This window comes from Oncorhynchus mykiss, chromosome 5 (genome assembly GCF_057628025.1).
Source record: "Oncorhynchus mykiss isolate SJ-2025 chromosome 5, ASM5762802v1, whole genome shotgun sequence".
NCBI lineage: Eukaryota > Metazoa > Chordata > Actinopteri > Salmoniformes > Salmonidae > Oncorhynchus > Oncorhynchus mykiss.
The window spans coordinates 9,512,291-9,530,620 of NC_143026.1; the positions used below are offsets into that span (position 1 = coordinate 9,512,291).

At 43.7% G+C, this 18,330-nt stretch overlaps 1 protein-coding gene across 1 annotated transcript; it reads left to right on the plus strand.

Moving 5' to 3' along the window:
- The first annotated feature begins 3,107 nt into the window (after positions 1–3,107).
- Positions 3,108–8,106, plus strand: diras2 (DIRAS family GTPase 2). The gene is made up of 2 exons (XM_021601580.3): positions 3,108–3,376; positions 4,750–8,106. Exon 2 carries the CDS (start codon positions 4,771–4,773, stop codon positions 5,365–5,367), a length of 597 nt encoding a protein of 198 aa, XP_021457255.1. The 5' UTR covers positions 3,108–3,376; positions 4,750–4,770; the 3' UTR covers positions 5,368–8,106.
- Positions 8,107–18,330: the final 10,224 nt, after the last annotated feature.

Genomic DNA, 18,330 nt, shown 5'->3' on the forward strand with positions numbered 1-18,330 from the left:
ATGTATGTAAAGGGTATTAGGGGACCCTTTTTGACTCAGGAGTACCTCCCAGAAGCAAAGCATTTGTTATGTAACATTAAGAGCAACTTCTACCTAAGCCCCATCTCAACACTATGTTTATTTCTTCCTCCTTTAACTCCTATAACCAACGGGACAGACTAACACAACCCAATACAGGCTCCAATGCCAGCAAAGCAGCAGAAGACGGTTCATTGTTCCAGATGAGAGGTGGTTTGTATTCATTAGGGTACACAACGGAATACGCCAACCCCCCCCCCCCCCCCCCCAAAAAAAAACAAAAAAAACGAAATGTGCAACAGAAGAAAAAAAGTTGAGTTTCTTATTTTCTAAAGGTCTGGTAGTCCCTCTCTGTTTTCTTCTGTTTTCTTCTGTTTGGTGCTTAATGAACATGCCCTGAGAATTGGCGCACCTACAGTGTGTGGTTTGGTTTGTCTGTGTAAAACAATCAATAGAACTGTGGGATATGACATTATGTTGCACTGTGTGCCTTTATCAGTGTTAACAATATCGTTTCTAATCTTGAACAAACCTTCCATGCATTATACAATAACTAAAATAGGTTTCAAGGGCTTACAGGTTTTTGGGGTTTTGATTGGATGAGCTAAAGCTGACAAAGGTGGATATGGATAAAGATGTGCGTTTCACTTGGTTTTATTTACTCTGCTTTGTCATTTTACTATGGATTCAAACAACTGAACTCCTATTGTAACAATGCATAACGACAACTTGATATGCTAAGCACTTTTCATATATTACAGTATAGGTGCATTCATAATGCCACTTCATATTCTACTCACATATTTTCCTATTCTGGAGAGAAAGAGTACTTAGAAAAACCTTGTCTAAATTCTGTTTTTAGTGTCAAAATATTCCTTGAAATTGCAGATACAAAAGGAATCTCATAGGGTGTATCAATCTACAAAAAGGGAATTGAAACTGTACTGCATGTATTTTCAGCCCAAAATAAATAGCCGTATAAATATATAAACCATGGTGATGCATACTCCCATCACCCCCTGACAACACAACAAGCGTACATCCCCTGATCAGAAAATGTAGAAGTTGTGAAGTACTGAATAAAACATGAGTCAAGGTGTCAACAAAAGTGCACTGTTAGAAAAAAAGACGCTGTCTAGAACCTAAAGGGGTTCTTCAGCTGTGCCCATAGGAGAACCCTTTGGAGAACCCTTTGAAGAATCCTTTTCGGTTCCAGGTAGAACCCTTTTGAGTTTCATGTAGAACATTTTACACAGTGTGATCTACATAGAACCTAAAAGAGTTCTACCTAGAACCAATAAGGGTTTATCTGGAACCAAGAATGGTTCTCCAATGGGGACAGCTGAATAACCTTTTGGAACCCTTTTTTTCTAAGAGTGTACACGAGTCAAAACAGTTTTTCAATGTTGGCATTTTTATGGCAATGTCCCAAATGGCACCCTATTCCCATAGGGCTCTGGTCAAAAGTAGTGCACTAAATAGGGAATAGGGTGCCATTTGGGATGCAAGCCTATGTCAGTCCCCCTGTTATTTCACTTCCTCTCATTATATATGCAAGCACCTGGCAACCACTCTCCAGCACTACAGTGTAAACAATCAGGGCCGGCCCTAGCCTTTTGGGTGCCCTAAGCAAGATTTGGTTTGGGGGGCCCCCCATCTCGTGGCAAAAGATTTTAGTGGCGCCTCTCTTGACAGCGGAAATAAATAAAACATTCAAAGTTCATGTATTGTTTAACCTTTATTTAACTAGGCAAGTCAGTTAAGAACAAATTCTTATTTACATTGACAGCCTATCCCGGATGACACTGGGCCAATTGTGCGCCGCCCTATGGGACTCCCAATCACGGCCGGATGTGATATAGCCTGGATTTGAACCAAGGACTGTAGTGATGCCCCTTGCGCCACTAAGGAGCCCCATGGAACATGACAAAAATTTGGGAGATAACAATAGATGTCAAAGTCAAATATACTGGTTTCCCCTATCCATCTGTGGCAAAGTTTTCCATAAATACTTCTGACAAATATAGCTCCAGAACCAGCAATTCAGTAGCCTAATCAGTAGGCTAATCTTTTGAATATTGTCTAGCAACAACATATAACATAAGCTAGCTGGGGAGGGTTTAGCATGCTACGTAGCTAGCTACACTGACAGCTGTTCGTGCCCTACTAGTTGTTATTTCTCCACTCCACGTGGAAATCCCCACAACCTTCCCAACCACATTTCGTGAATATGTATTAGCAGCCTACGTCATTCTTCGGAGGTGGAACCTTAACGAGAAATTCCGCTACTTTGCCTTCTGGTGGGGGGCCTTTATAACAAAATTCCTACAATTCAACACATTTTGCCATGACTTTTGCCATGTTAATGTGATAGCTGAGTGAGAATGACTAGGTCAGGGACCCTGGGCACGTGTCGTGCGTGCCCGATCGGTATTCGGCTATGATTACTACAAGTTTAGATAGCTGACAATTAGCCATGTCAATTTTTTTTGATTGGTAGTTAGTCTAACCAGTCTAACTGACATTAGAAGAGAAAAATTGCACAAAACCAAATTTCAATAGTAAGTTGAGATGCCGACTTCCCCAAAAATGATTGAGGGCCCGCTAGTGGCAGGGTGCCCTAAGTGACTGCTTATGTTGCTTTTGCCTTGCCCTGTAGACAATGTACACTGATACAGAGCAAGGCTGCAAAACCTTCTTTTTTTTTTTTACTATTAAGTAGCCTATTATGTGCCTGTAGCAATACAAGCAGTCGGCATATAATGTTGTGTACTACCTGTTTTCAATACGAGAAACTAAGAACAGTAATGTATAATTGAGTGGATTCAAGTTATATGTTAATTATGCAACAGCCTAGTTTGCTATATTTAATCAGAAGATTCAATGACTCGGTTTATAATTTTAATAATACATTTTACAATATACTGTAATAATGTCCTACTGTCCAGGCACCTATAGACTAACCTAGGCTGAGCAGCCAATTTGTGGATGATCAACTGTTCAGTAATAAATGTGTTTAAAAAACACGTGTCTGTATGGAATAGATGTTGATGTTGTGGATCCATGATTCACAAGGCTGCCCACGCTGCGGGGTTTCTTGGAGGGTTTTGGCTGTTGCAGCAGGCGGAGCAGCAAAGCAACGATGTTCCACCCTACGTCACGAAGAGCAAAATCTACAGAGACTCAAATCTCCTCTCCTGCAAGCTGCGCATTAAATAGCCGAGTCCACACAGATGGATTTTTAGAGGCAGACCTCAATGCGGACGGAACGACATGCACTATCTGATATTTCAATCCGTTCGATACAACATGAGATCAACAGTCTAAAGTTTCATCTTTTCATCGTTTGTGTTGATATGTGAGTATTCTGTGCCAAATTAGTATGTGATCTTTATGCACGCACGCATTGACATCCGCGTGTCTGTAGGCTATCTATTGTTTTTCCTGTCTTAATCTAATTATTTTCGATAAAATAACATTGGTACAAAAGAGGGGATACGGATGGTGGGCGGTGTATAGCCCATTGTTCCCACTATGCGGTAGTTTTTGACCGCATCTAATTGCCTGCATCCAGCCTGCATCTTTGGCACGTCAGCGGCTCCTTGCCTTCTCAATTGAACGCGAAAAGGATGGAATTTATAGACGTCTACTCTGAACCAAGCAGTTCTCGTTAAAAGCCATGCAGATTAAAATAGTCCGCTCAAAAGTAGTATCTAGTTATTTATTCAGATATTAAAAGGAACACCATAACACTCACCTTAAGCACGGGTATGATTCAAGATGTAGATGCTATGTCAACCAGTCACTGACATGGACTATTCCTGACCTTATAATTTTGTAGGCTATAAAGAACGACATTAGCAGATATTACTCTCATTGACGCTACAAACACGTTTATGTAGTGACATAAATTAAAGCCAAAGGCTTTTGAGACTATAATGACAGTAATGTTTTCAGTTTTTCCTTCCTGTGGTGGTCTTGCATAGTCATTGACTTCCCTCTCTTTGATCCAATGGGAATGCTGAGTTAGCATTTAACACTTGGGTAATTTTTGCCTGGAATCTAAAACCGTTACGGGTATGGGTGGAATTGATGGGCTCAAAAATCGAACACCTGCGGGTCGGCACATGCCTGTCTACATATTTTCTCACAGGACCATCTTCATTATCCTTCCTGAATTGAATCGGTGCAGTAGTCTGTACTCTCTTAGAAAAAAATTGGAGAACCCTTTTTGCTTCCAAGTGAAACCCTTTTGGGTTCCGTGTAGACCTCTCCTTGGACAGGGTTACATGGAACCCAAAAGGGTTCTACTTGGAACCAAAGTTTTTTTTCCAAAGGGTTCTCCTATGGGGACAGCCAAAGAACCCTTTTAAGTTCTAGATAGTGCCATTTTTCTAAGAGGGTTTGAGGACTTGGAGTAAGATTTACAAAAATGTCCAAGAGACCCTATCATGATGTAAAAAAAAACGAAACAAAAAAATACTGCAACAAACTGGCCCTATTTTGCTGCTTTTGATGGAGTGCCAGTCTATCTCTGGTGCATTGTTAAAATAATGCCCATTCAGGCGCATCGTACTAAATCACTTTTTCAATTCTAAAAGGAGGAATTAATGGTGTACAACTAATACCAAGCACTGTAAGAAATGCAAATATTTTTTAATCAATCAAGAGAGTATTGTTTTTTTAAACAAGAGGTTGCCAATTGTTGTCTCCCTGCCTGCTCCCATACAGATCCCCAGATAAACAGTCATCATGCCGGAGCAGAGCAACGACTATCGCGTGGTGGTGTTCGGCGCCGGAGGTGTGGGGAAGAGCTCCTTGGTTCTCCGCTTCGTCAAGGGGACCTTCCGCGACAGCTACATCCCCACCGTGGAGGACACATACAGGCAGGTGATTAGCTGCGACAAGAGCATCTGCACACTCCAGATCACAGACACCACAGGCAGCCACCAGTTCCCCGCCATGCAGCGTCTGTCCATCTCCAAGGGCCACGCCTTCATCCTGGTCTACTCTGTCACCAGCCGTCAGTCTCTGGAGGAGCTCAAGCCCATCTATGAGCAGGTGTGTCAAATCAAGGGCGAAGTGGAGACGTGTCCCATCATGCTGGTGGGCAACAAGTGCGACGAGACGTCGGCGCGCGAGGTGGAGACCACGGATGGCGACGCCACGTCCAAGAAGTGGAAGTGCGCCTTCATGGAGACGTCGGCCAAGACCAACCACAACGTCAAGGAGCTCTTCCAGGAGCTGCTCAACCTGGAGAAACGCAGGACTGTCAGCCTCCAGATCGACGGCAAATCGAAGCAGCAGAAACGCGCCGAGAAGCTCAAGGGCAAGTGTGTGGTCATGTGACGTGGACTTAAGGAGAAGGAGGTGGAAGTGCAGGAGGCCCGAAAAATCTCAAAGGGACGAAGGGCAAGGAGCGAGGGAGAAACAAGGTTTGGAGGGGGTTCGGACTCTTGCCATGGGGCAGACCGTGCATCGTAAGACAAACTCCTGCAGACGAGCTAAAATACCTGGAAGTTTACATCCAACGGAAAGAGTGGAACAAGGGTATGCCTACTACACTAAGATTTATTCAGCCTGACTCATTGTCACATCCAACAGCCAATCAAACAGAGCGGAAGAGGCCCCGTGAAGAAGATTTCTCCTTTTCAGCCACATACACAAAGAGACGCTTTGAATGAAATCATACTTATTCCAAGTTTGCAACCAAGAGGATTCTTTAATTGAACCTACTGTAGAATTGCACCCGTTCGAGGTCTCAACACTAATCAGCACCAGTGCTTGGCAACCTTCCCCTAGCCCCCAGAGACCCCTAACCTCTACGAAAACCCCAGAGACAGACAGAGCTGAGCTAAACAGAGGCAGTCCGAGAGATGCATGGATCCCATAGCTGACATTTTAGAAACCACTAGATTTTTATGTCTGCAAATAACATTGACAGAAGCCAAGGAGTAAAATGGTGACCAGGAAAAGTATGTTTTAGAATGGAATCCAACTCATATTTTGCTCCCAAGATTATTGCTATACAGGAGCAGTACTCTTAGGAGCGGACGTGGCAGTTGAGTCAAACTGTTAGTCTGTTAGGTACTTAAACACAAAATACAAATGTTTTACTCTATTGTTTTTTTATTTATATTTTTATAGTTTAGTAATTTTTTTTTGTTGTGAAGGTTATATTTTCTATTTATACTGTTCGAAGTTATGGCCAATGTATCCCCAATATCCCCAAGAGCAGTTATACATACATGGATTTATGGTCAGATCTGTACCAATGATGGTGGTGTGACGTGCATTTAGAAATATATGTTTTACCAATATTTATAGTGTTATAGTCCATTTGACAAGGAGAACTACAATTAACTACAATGGAGAAAAAAAAGCACTATAAACCTTTTAAGATTGTTTAGCAAAGACTATTCCTTAGTATTGAGACTAGTTTTGATCATAGATCACTGTTGTAGATTGCGTTGCAGTCGAATTGATATACATTGTTAGTTATCATTTGAGATGTTTTCGATAGACTTCTATCAGGGGCAATGGCAGAGGGAGATAGGAGCTTCACAGCAATATTACGTAGATAAACTGTGTGATTTGTGATGTCACTTCCTTTGGAGGTATTGGGTTGCCATTCAATTTATTTCCTTGTCACCACCATATTTATTACCATCATCATGCATTATATGCAAATGTGTATGTCTTGTGTCAACATAGCGTAAGGTTTTTCTTATTACCTTTTTATAATAGGAATGATATATTACCATAAATTGGAGGAAGACAATTTAACATAGGAAATAAGCATAGATTCACTTTTTCAACTGATCAAAATTTCATTGGTCCTGGAAAACATGAAGTGTAAACATAACATGTCTGTGTCGACAACTTGTGTTATCTTTTTCAAAATAAGGTACTGTCACAAAATGGCAGAGCAAACATATAACACTATATACTGGCAGTTGTGGTATTTATCAGTGTGTTACGATAAAGACAGAATGAGAGTTAAACATATTAAAATATCCCTCGCACGGAAAGCAAATGTTTCCAGCTGACTTCATCCATTTCAGTAGACCTGTGTCACGTATGTACACATTGAACAGATATCTGTTTCATCCATTTTATTTTGGAGAATCATACTCAATATGTAACCATGTATTTTACATTATATTTATTGTTAAAACCTTGGCAGACAATTGAAATGAAAGGAATGGCATGTGTGTAGATATTTTCAGTACGGCGGGGTGTTACTATAAGCAGTGCGTTCTGGGTTCATAGTTAGCTTGTATTGCTGCCACTGGCTAGCTTTGTATACAGAGCAAGTGAGTAGAGAAACTGTCAGATATTGGACAAGTCAATAATGTTGTTAAATCGAGTTAGATAGGTTTATGCAAATAGGCTCGTCCAAAGTAACTAGAGGATGACAGTTCAAATACCTTCCTTAAGTAAATTAAGTGGATCGTCGGAGTACAGTAAAACATCATCAGTGAAGTGTAACGTGGGTAAGGAGAGTGTAACGTGGGTTAGGAAAGTGTAACGTGGGTTAGGAAAGTGTACCGTGGGTTAGGAAAGTGTAACGTGGGTTAGGAAAGTGTACCGTGGGTTAGGAAAGTGTAACGTGGGTTAGGAAAGTGTAACGTGGGTTAGGAAAGTGTAACGTGGGTTAGGAAAGTGTAACGTGGGTTAGGAAAGTGTAACGTGGGTTAGGAAAGTGTAACGTGGGTTAGGAAAGTGTAACGTGGGTTAGGAAAGTGTACCGTGGGTTAGGAAAGTGTAACGTGGGTTAGGAAAGTGTAACGTGGGTTAGGAAAGTGTAACGTGGGTTAGGAAAGTGTAACGTGGGTTAGGAAAGTGTAACGTGGGTTAGGAAAGTGTAACGTGGGTTAGGAAAGTGTAACGTGGGTTAGGAAAGTGCTTCAAGACCAATGCTACAAGAATTCAAGCCTATTTTCAGTCGATTTCAAAGCCAGAATTATTGAATTTCATACTTAACACTCTTTTAATCAAATGCCTGTATAGACATCATGTGTGCCTACATGTTTATATTTAATTGTATATATTGAGTCACAAGAATAAAGGAAATTATGCATTTAACGCGGCACTTGTCCTTTCATTAAACCCCATTTTTGTACATGTTTTTTGACTTGATATGAAAATGAATGTTTCATGCATGAGTATGAACGCTACGCTATTGGAATACTACACCATTGACCTCAATCTCATGGAAGCAAATGTTCATTGCTAGTGCCAATATTCTACAGCTTACAGGCAGACTAAGTCAGTAAAATAGGATAATATGTAAAAAAAAATAATATTTAAACTGGGGCAAGAGGCAAGGAAAGCAAATGCCATTATTAATCACTGATTCCCTGAAACATGAACTGACCTAGACAATACAGTATCTATCAAAGCAACTTGATAGGGACATTCTTTTTAAAATGTTTACCTTTATTTCACTAGGCAGGTCAGTTTAGAACAATTTCTTCTTTTCAATGGCAGCCTAGGAACAGTGGGTTAACTGCCTTGTTGAGGGGCAGAACGACAGATTCAATCTTGCAACCTTTTGGTTACTAGTCCGCTCTAACCACTAGGCTACCTGCAGCCCTTTTAAGTAATAAAAGGGCCATGGAAGCTTTCTGTCGCTCTCTGTAAAGTGCAACCTTTGAAAATCACTCCCTCAGTTTTATTTTTACCTGGCCTCACTTGGGAAAAGTTCTACTGTTGACTTAGATTTGAGTTCATCATGCTGTTCTCAAAGTTTATCGTACCTTTCTCAAACAACCAGCATCTCAGAGTACAAGTGCTAATCTAGGGCCATGTCATCCCATATAAATCTTATTCATTATGATCTCAAAGGCCAAACACTGATTCTAGATCAACACTCATCCTCTGAGATTTATTTTACCTTTATTTAACTAGGCAAGTCAGTTAAGAACAAATTCTTATTTTCAATGACAGCCTAGGAACAGTGGGTTAACTGCCTGTTCAAGGGGAAGAACAACAGATTTGTACCTTGTCAGCTCGGGGATTTGAACTTGCAACCTTCCGATTACTAGCCCAACACTCTAACCACTAGGCTACCCTGCCACCCCAGACGCTTTATGAATATGGACCTTGAACTTTGTGGGGATATCTCCATACTTCTTACCGTTCTCCCAAACCATGTTACCAGCGGTCAGATGATGACCAGCTAGCCATTTTCCTGCGTGTCCCCAATTGAAAGAGGCAGTTAATTACCGTACTGCATTTAGCCCTGGGAACAGGAGGAGAGCAAAAGACACTAAAGGGAGCAGGCAGCAGGAACAGCTGCAGTATTGCCATGGTTTGGTTGGATTGTGTGTGTGTGTGTGTGTGTGTGTGTGTGTGTGTGTGTGTGTGTGTGTGTGTGTGTGTGTGTGTGTGTGTGTGTGGACATGTTTAACTATTCTTGGGACCAGAAGTCACCACAAGAATAGTAAACAAACCACAATTTAACCAACTGGGGGAATTTTGTTAGTCCCCAAGAGGTCAAATGGTATTTCTAGGGGGTTTAAGGTTAAGGTTAGAATTAATGTTAGGGTTGGCATTACATTAAGGATTGGTTGTTAGGAGCTAGGGTTAGTTTTAGGGTTAGGAGCTAGGGTTTGTTTTAGGGTTAGGAGCTAAGGTTAGGGTTAAGGTTAGGTTTTTGGGTTAAGGTTAGGGTTATGGTTAGGGTAAGAGTACAGGTTAGGGTTAGGGGTTAGGGAAAATATAATTTTGAATGGGACTGAATTGTGTGTCCCCACAAGGTTAGCTGTACAATTTAGTTTGTGTGTGTGTGTGTGTGTGTAATCAGAGAGCGAGGCTCATTACGGCAAAGTGAAGTGCCCATGAGTATATAATGGAACACCTGCCAGCACGAAGTGCTTATGCCTGTATTGTGGTGGCCGCTTGGCAGGCAGAATGGGCCACTTTATGATGGGGAAATGCTAATGCTATGCTAACCCTCTCAGATGGCTCAATATAAGCTATTTGCTGCAGTACGGTAGGTTTTCAGTGTGTCCTGATGAAGGGAGAGGAATGAGTGTGTAATACTGAAACTGTTTTCTATCTGCTTCTGCACGCCCTTGAAAGGAATTGAATGGAACAGCCTTACGAAATGGTTCAATTCACAGTCATTCCAACGTACAACTAACAGAAAAAACATGCTCAATTCAACATCTATGTATGGTGTTATACTATCTGAAAATGTCAATCTAAAACGGAATACATCACTTCCACATCTCAGCTGTTCAAATCAACTCAGGTACACTGACTCACCATGATTTGATTGTAGTCACAGGATCATTTCCTGCCCATGTCTGCATTCAATTCAACATCAATGATTAGGCCCTCATGGCCATCATGGTGCTCAGCATACAAACAGCATCCTGGTGTCTAGTGTCTCAAACAACAGTCTGGTGTCTAGTGCCTCAAACTGGTGTCGAGTGTCTCAAACAACAGTCTGGTGTCTAGAGTCTTAAACAACAGTCTGGTGTCTAGTGTCTCAAAATGTGTGGTGTCTAGTGTTTCAAACTGTCTGGTGTCTAGTGTCTCAAACAACAGTCTGGTGTCTAGTGCCTCAAACTGTCTGGTGTCGAATGTCTCAAACTGTCTGGTGTCTAGTGTCTCAAACAACAGTCTGGTGTCTAGTGCCTCAAACTGTCTGGTGTCTAATGTCTCAAACAACAGTCTGGTGTCTAGTGCCTCAAACTGTCTGGTGTCTAATGTCTAAAACTGTCTGGTGTCTAGTGTCTCAAATTGTCTGGTGTCTAAAACAACAGTCTGGTGTCTAGTGCTTCAAACTGTCTGGTGTCTAATGTCTCAAACTGTCTAGTGTCTAGTGTCTCAAACTGTGTGGGGTCTAGTGTCTCAAACAACAGTCTGTTGTCTAGTGTCTCAAACAACAGCCTGGTGTCTAGTGTCTCAAACAACTGTCTGGTGTCTAGTGTCTCAAACAACAGTCTGTTGTCTAGTGTCTCAAACAACAGTCTGGTGTCTAGTGTTTCAAACTGTCTGGTGTCTAGTGTCTCAAACAACAGTCTGGTGTCTAGTGTCTCAAACTGTCTGGTGTCTAATGTCTCAAACAACAGTCTGGTGTCTAGTGCCTCAAACTGTCTGGTGTCAAATGTCTCAAACTGTCTGGTGTCTAGTGTCTCAAACAACAGTCTGGTGTCTAGTGCCTCAAACTGTCTGGTGTCTAATGTCTCAAACAACAGTCTGGTGTCTAGTGTCTCAAATTGTGTGGGGTCTAGTGTCTCAAACAACAGTCTGTTGTCTAGTGTCTCAAACAACAGCCTGGTGTCTAGTGTCTCAAACAACAGTCTGGTGTCTCAAGTGTCAGTGATGTATATCTCCAGATGCATGTCTGGCCACTCGGGCATGTCAAAGCAATGAAACGAGCGTTTGATCATTTTTTGCCTTTCTTCACTCACTCCCGTTTAATTTGATTTGAATAATTCAAGGCAGAGACTGTTTCCCTCCATGGTTGTGTAAGTAGATGACTGTGTCAGTGCATACTGAATCATAAGCCTGCATGTATTGACCTTCAGTGATTGTGTATGAAGGTGAGATTTATTTAGACTATATTTACTTGTTCTCCTGGGGGGGGGGTTCCTGTTATCAACATGTTTTGTGTGTCCAAGGACAACGTTTTGTTATAAGGACGTTTTTATTGCTTTTGATGTTGGCTCTAAAAAGCAGGAACCTTTATATTTGTGAAGCTGTTGAGGTTTAGTTTGAGATACATTTCAGCTCATTGATGGTACATTTTCTCAGAAAGTCTAAGTTTATCAGAGGTGAGTTGTTTACCTGCAATGCAAATAATCCCTCAAAATACTTATGAAAGACTTTCATTTTAATACAATTATTTTTTTTAGAAATAGTTTTATTTTCATCTTCATTTAACCATGATAAATTTCCTTGAGGTTAAAAATCTATTTTCCAAGGAGACCTGGCAATATATAGAAGGGGAATACGGCAATAAATACAGTGTACGTGGCATCAATTATCTTGACACATGGCTGAGATGAGATCAGATTACCAAACAACCCTATGTTGTCTACAGATGATCAGCTGTGAGCTCTGACGTCCCAGCCATAGCACTCGGCTGAAATCGCTATGGCTCATTTCTGAATTCTGCCCACTCTGTCTGTTGCACAGGCAGCGCTAGCTAGCTCGCTCACAGGCATACAAGGCAGCCAGGTGGACCAAGGGCGAGGCCAAACCCAGATGGAGATTAAGAATGACCATGGAGACCAGTGTGTCCATGCTTCTGGCAGCTCAGAGGGAGAAAGTCATTGGCTAATGTCAGCGGGATGAGGGCTAGTGACTCAGCCGGTGGTGGTGGTCACTGGTCACACACCCAAACAGAGGGAGAATGCTAAGAGCTTCCCATGCTGCTAGTTGGCAGATGGTCTCAACATGCTATTGCCTTTCTTGAAGTCCCAGAGGAACAGAGACAAAGCTAATAGATAAAAGCTAGCCATGCAACTAGTTGGAAGATGGCCTAGGAATTTATAATATTTCTTTGACTCTCGTCATATATTCTCCATGTTGAAAAAAAAAAAGATTACTACAAGGGAACCTTGTATTGACCCTGTCTGACAGTCAGATGCTCTCCTTTGTATGATGGAAAACAGCTTGAATCTATGCTAATCGCACAGCGAGCTGGTTTACTGCTGGGTTACTGCAGTCTAGTGTATTTGTGTAATTCCAGCCACAAAGTAAAGTGATATTTCTCAAACGCTTTAAAAAGATTTGTCAGGGGATTGAGCCCACCCCGTTCCTGTGTTAGGACTAACACAAAAATAGAGCAGAGAGCCTGTGACGATCTTCCTCGTTAACTCTTTAATTAGCCTACAGAAGGCAATGCCCACAACAAAAATGAATATGTTGTTTTACTTCTTAAATGGTGCCATTGAACACACTTTAAGCAATTCACTTATGTAGTAAGGCACATTGATACAGAACAGCCTCAGTAACCGTCTGAAGTGGACATTGCCTTTCAATGAGATGCATATTGTGGGTTGCATGTTGATCGGCTTTTGAGTTTAAAGCCGAAATAGCAGTCTTTCTGTGGATGTGATATGAGTATGTGGGAGAGGCTTTAATTGTTTCACTCGTTATGGTAAGCAGGCTACCGTCTCATTCTACTTTAAGCATCTGAAGAAACCCAAGGGGTTGGCAGCAGTACGGTGTGTGAGCTGTAAGCGTACATCACAAGCAAAGTGACGTAACAGGTACATATCCACAGCTGCAATTGATCATTTCACTCAGGTATTATGGGCGGCAGGTAGATGTGGAAGACACCTTTTAGTTGTACAACTGACTAGGTATCCCCTACAGCAGTGATTCCCAAACTTTTTATAGTCCTGTACCCCTTCGAACATTCAACCTCCAGCTGTGTACCCCCTCTAGCATCAGGGTCAGTGCACTCTCAATTGTTGTTTTTGCCATCATTGTAAGCCTGCCACACACAGACTATACAATAAATGTATTAAACATAAGAATGAGTGTGAGTTTTTGTCACAACCTGGCTCGTGGGAAGTGACAAATAGCTCTTATAGGACCAGGGCACAAATAATAATATAATAATAATCAATAACTTTGCTCTTATTTAACCATCTTACATATAAAACAAAAAATTGTGAATATCTCCCCATAGGTTAATGAGAAAGGTGTGCTTGAAAGGGTGCACATAACTCTGCAATGTTGTATTGGAGAGAGTCTCAGTCTTAAATCATTTTCCACACACAGTCTGTACCTGTATTTAGTTTTCATGCTAGTGAGGGCCGAGAATCCACTCTCACATAGGTACGTGGTTGCAAAGGGAATCAGTGTCTTAACAGCGCGATTTGCCAAGGCAGGATACTCTGAGCGCAGCCCTATCCAGAAATCTGTCAGTGGCTTCTGATTAAATAAAATTTTCATAGAACCGCTTGTTGCAATTTCGATGAGGCTCTCTTATTCAGATATCGGTAAGTGGACTGGAGGCAGGGCATGAAAGGGATAACAAATCCAGTTGTTGGTGTCATCTGTTTCGGGATATTACCTGTGTTATTTCGTAACCAACTCACTCAAGTGCTTCGCTATATCACATTTGACATTGTCTGTAAGCTTGAGTTCATTTGCACACAAAAAATCATACAATGATGGAAAGACCTGTGTGTTGTCCTTGTTAATGCAGACAGAGAAGAGCTCCAACTTCTTAATCATAGCCACAATTTTGTCCCACACATTGAATATAGTTGCGGAGAGTACCTGTAACCCTAGATTCAGATCATTCAGGTGAGAAAAAACATCACCCAGATAGGCCAGTCGTGTGAGAAACTCGTCATCATGCAAGTGGTCAGACAAGTGAAAATTATGGTCAGTGAAGAAAACTTTAAGCTTGTCTCTCAAACTTAAAAAAAAACGTGTCAATACTTTGCCCCTTGATGACCAGCGCACTTCTGTATGTTGTAAAAGCGTTACATGGCCGCTGCCCATATCATTGCATAGTGCAGAAAATACACAAGAGTTCAGGGGCCTTGCTTTAACAAAGTTAACCATTTTCACTGTAGTGTCCAAAACATTTTTCAAGCTGTCAGGCATTCCCTTGGCAGCAAAAGCCTCTCGGTGGATGCTGCAGTGTACCCAAGTGGTGTCAGGAGCAACTGCTTGCACGTGCATTATCACTCCACTATGTCTCCCTGTCATGGCTTTTGCTCCATCAGTACAGATACCAATATGAACAGCAGCTACGTTTGGCTACATACATACCATTAGTGGAATTCTCGCAAGAGAGCAATGGTTAATGAGATTGGATGTTAATTATTAGATTTTTGGCAGTGAAACGAGGTTACTCAGGCGAGAAAAAAACTCACCCAAATGTATAGCCCCGACGGAAAATATAAATGGACTGTTTGAAATGTTTATATATTTTTTTATTTTGAATCACATTTTTATTTGGCGTATCCCCGACAGCATTGCGTGTACCCCTGGGTGGGAATACCTACCCAACAACTAGCAGCCCTCCAGTACACCTACATGCACCCGATGTCACAGGATGGCCAAAAAGATAATAAAGGTCACGGCCTGTTCACCCCGCTATCATCCAGAAGGCGAGGTCAGTACAGGTGCATCAAAGCTGGGACCGAGAGACTGAAAAACAGCTTCTATCTTTAAGGCCATCAGACTGTTAAACAGCCATCACTAGCCAGCTTACACCTGGTTCCGTAACCCTGCACCTTAGAGGCTGCAGCCCTATATACATAGACTTGGAATCACTGGCCACTTTTAATAATGGAGCACTTCTCACTTTAATTGTTACGGTGCGTGAATGAGGACCCAAAAGCGAATCAACTTAAACAGAGCTTCTTTAATTACCAAACATAGGTAGGCTCAGATGGACCGGCAGATTCCGACAGGACAGGACAAGGTTACAGCAAACATGACGGCAGTCTGGTTCAGGCATGAATGACACAAACAAACAAGAATCCGACAAGGACAGGAGCAGAAACAGAGAGAGATATAGGGACCTAATCAGAGGGAAAAAGGGAACAGGTGGGGAACGGGGTGAATGGGTAGTTAGAGGAGACAAGGGACAGCTGGGGGAAAGCGGGGGAGAAAAGGTAACCTAACACGACCAGCAGAGGGAGACAGGGTGAAGGGAAAGGACAGAGACAAGACAACATGACAGTACATGACAGTACCCCCCCACTCACCGAGCGCCTCCTGGCGCACTCGAGGAGGAAACCTGGCGGCAACGGAGGAAATCATCAATCAGCGCACGGTCCAGCACGTCCCGAGAGGGAACCCAACTCCTCTCCTCAGGACCGTACCCCTCCCAGTCAACTAGGTACTGATGACCACGGCCCCGAGGACGCATGTCCAAGATTTTACGGACCCTGTAGATAGGTGCGCCCTCGACAAGGATGGGGGGGGGGGGGGGAAGACGAGCGGGGGCGCGAAGAACGGGCTTAACACAGGAGACATGGAAGACCGGGTGGACGCGACGAAGATATCGCGGAAGAAGAAGTCGCACTGCGACAGGATTAATGACCTGAGAGATACGGAATGGACCAATGAACCGCGGGGTCAACTTGCGAGAAGCCGTCTTAAGGGGAAGGTTCTGAGTGGAGAGCCAAACTCTCTGACCGCGACAATATCTAGGGCTCTTCGTTCTACGCTTATTAGCAGCTCTCACAGTCTGCGCCCTATAACGGCAAAGTGCAGACCTGACCCTCTTCCAGGTGCGCTCGCAACGTTGGACAAAAGCCTGAGCGGAGGGGACGCTGGACTCGGCGAACTGAGATGAGAACAACGGAGGCTGGTACCCGAGGCTACTCTGAAAAGGAGATAGCCCGGTCGCAGACGAAGGAAGCGAGTTGTGGGCGTATTCTGCCCAGGGGAGCTGTTCTGACCAAGACGCAGGGTTGCGAAAAGAAAGACTGCGTAAGATGCGACCAATAGTCTGATTGGCCCGTTCTGCTTGACCGTTAGACTGGGGGTGAAAGCCGGAAGAGAGACTGACGGAAGCCCCAATCAAACGGCAAAACTCCCTCCAAAATTGAGACGTGAATTGCGGACCTCTGTCCGAAACGACGTCTGACGGAAGGCCATGAATTCTGAAAACATTCTCGATGATGATTTGTGCCGTCTCTTTAGCAGAAGGAAGCTTAGCAAGGGGAATGAAATGAGCCGCCTTAGAGAACCTATCGACAACCGTAAGAATAACAGTCTTCCCCGCTGACGAAGGCAGTCCGGTGACAAAATCTAAGGCGATGTGAGACCACGGTCGAGAGGGAATAGGAAGCGGCCTGAGACGGCCGGCAGGAGGAGAGTTACCGGACTTAGTCTGCGCGCAGACCGAACAAGCAGCCACGAAACGACGCGTGTCATGCTCCCGGGTGGGCCACCAGAAACGCTGGCGAATGGAAGCAAGCGTACCCCGAACGCCAGGGTGGCCGGCTAACTTGGCAGAGTGAGCCCACTGAAGAACGGCCAGACGAGTAGGAACGGGAACGAAAAGAAGGTTCCTAGGACAAGCGCGCGGCGACAGAGTTTGAGTGAGTGCTTGCTTTACCTGCCTCTCAATTCCCCAGACAGTCAACCCGACAACACGCCCCTCAGGGAGAATCCCCTCGGGGTCAGTGGAGGCTACTGAAGAACTGAAGAGACGAGACAAAGCATCAGGCTTGGTGTTCTTAGAGCCCGGACGATAAGAAATCACGAACTCGAAACGAGCGAAAAACAGCGCCCAACGCGCCTGACGCGCATTAAGTCGTTTGGCAGAACGGATGTACTCAAGGTTCCTATGGTCAGTCCAAACGACAAAAGGAACGGTCGCCCCCTCCAACCACTGTCGCCATTCGCCTAGGGCTAACCGGATGGCGAGCAGTTCGCGGTTACCCACATCATAGTTACGTTCCGACGGCGACAGGCGATGAGAAAAATACGCGCATGGGTGGACCTTGTCGTCAGAGAGGGAGCGCTGAGAAAGGATGGCTCCCACTCCCACCTCTGACGCGTCAACCTCGACAACGAACTGTCTAGAGACGTCAGGTGTAACAAGGATAGGAGCGGATGTAAAACGATTCTTGAGGAGATCAAAAGCTCCCTGGGCGGAAACGGACCACTTAAAGCACGTCTTGACAGAAGTAAGGGCTGTGAGAGGAGCTGCCACCTGACCGAAATTACGGATGAAACGACGATAGAAGTTCGCGAAGCCGAGAAAGCGCTGCAGCTCGACGCGTGACTTAGGGACGGGCCAATCAATGACAGCTTGGACCTTAGCGGGATCCATCTTAATGCCTTCAGCGGAAATAACAGAACCGAGAAATGTGACGGAGGAGGCATGAAAAGTGCACTTCTCAGCCTTCACAAAAAGACAATTCTCTAAAAGGCGCTGGAGGACACGTCGAACGTGCTGAACATGAATCTGGAGTGACGGTGAAAAAATCAGGATATCGTCAAGGTAAACGAAAACAAAGATGTTCAGCATGTCTCTCAGGACATCATTGACTAATGCCTGAAAGACAGCTGGAGCGTTAGCGAGGCCGAAAGGAAGAACCCGGTATTCAAAGTGCCCTAACGGAGTGTTAAACGCCGTCTTCCACTCGTCCCCCTCCCTGATGCGCACGAGATGGTAAGCGTTACGAAGGTCCAACTTAGTGAAAAACCTGGCTCCCTGCAGGATCTCGAAGGCTGAAGACATAAGAGGAAGCGGATAACGATTCTTCACTGTTATGTCATTCAGCCCTCGATAATCTATGCAGGGGCGCAGAGACCCGTCCTTCTTCTTGACAAAAAAAAACCCCGCTCCGGCGGGAGAGG

Bases quoted from the DNA above. Each gene is read 5' to 3' on its own strand.
- diras2 (XM_021601580.3), top strand. From the start codon at position 4,771: ATGCCGGAGCAGAGCAACGACTATCGCGTGGTGGTGTTCGGCGCCGGA.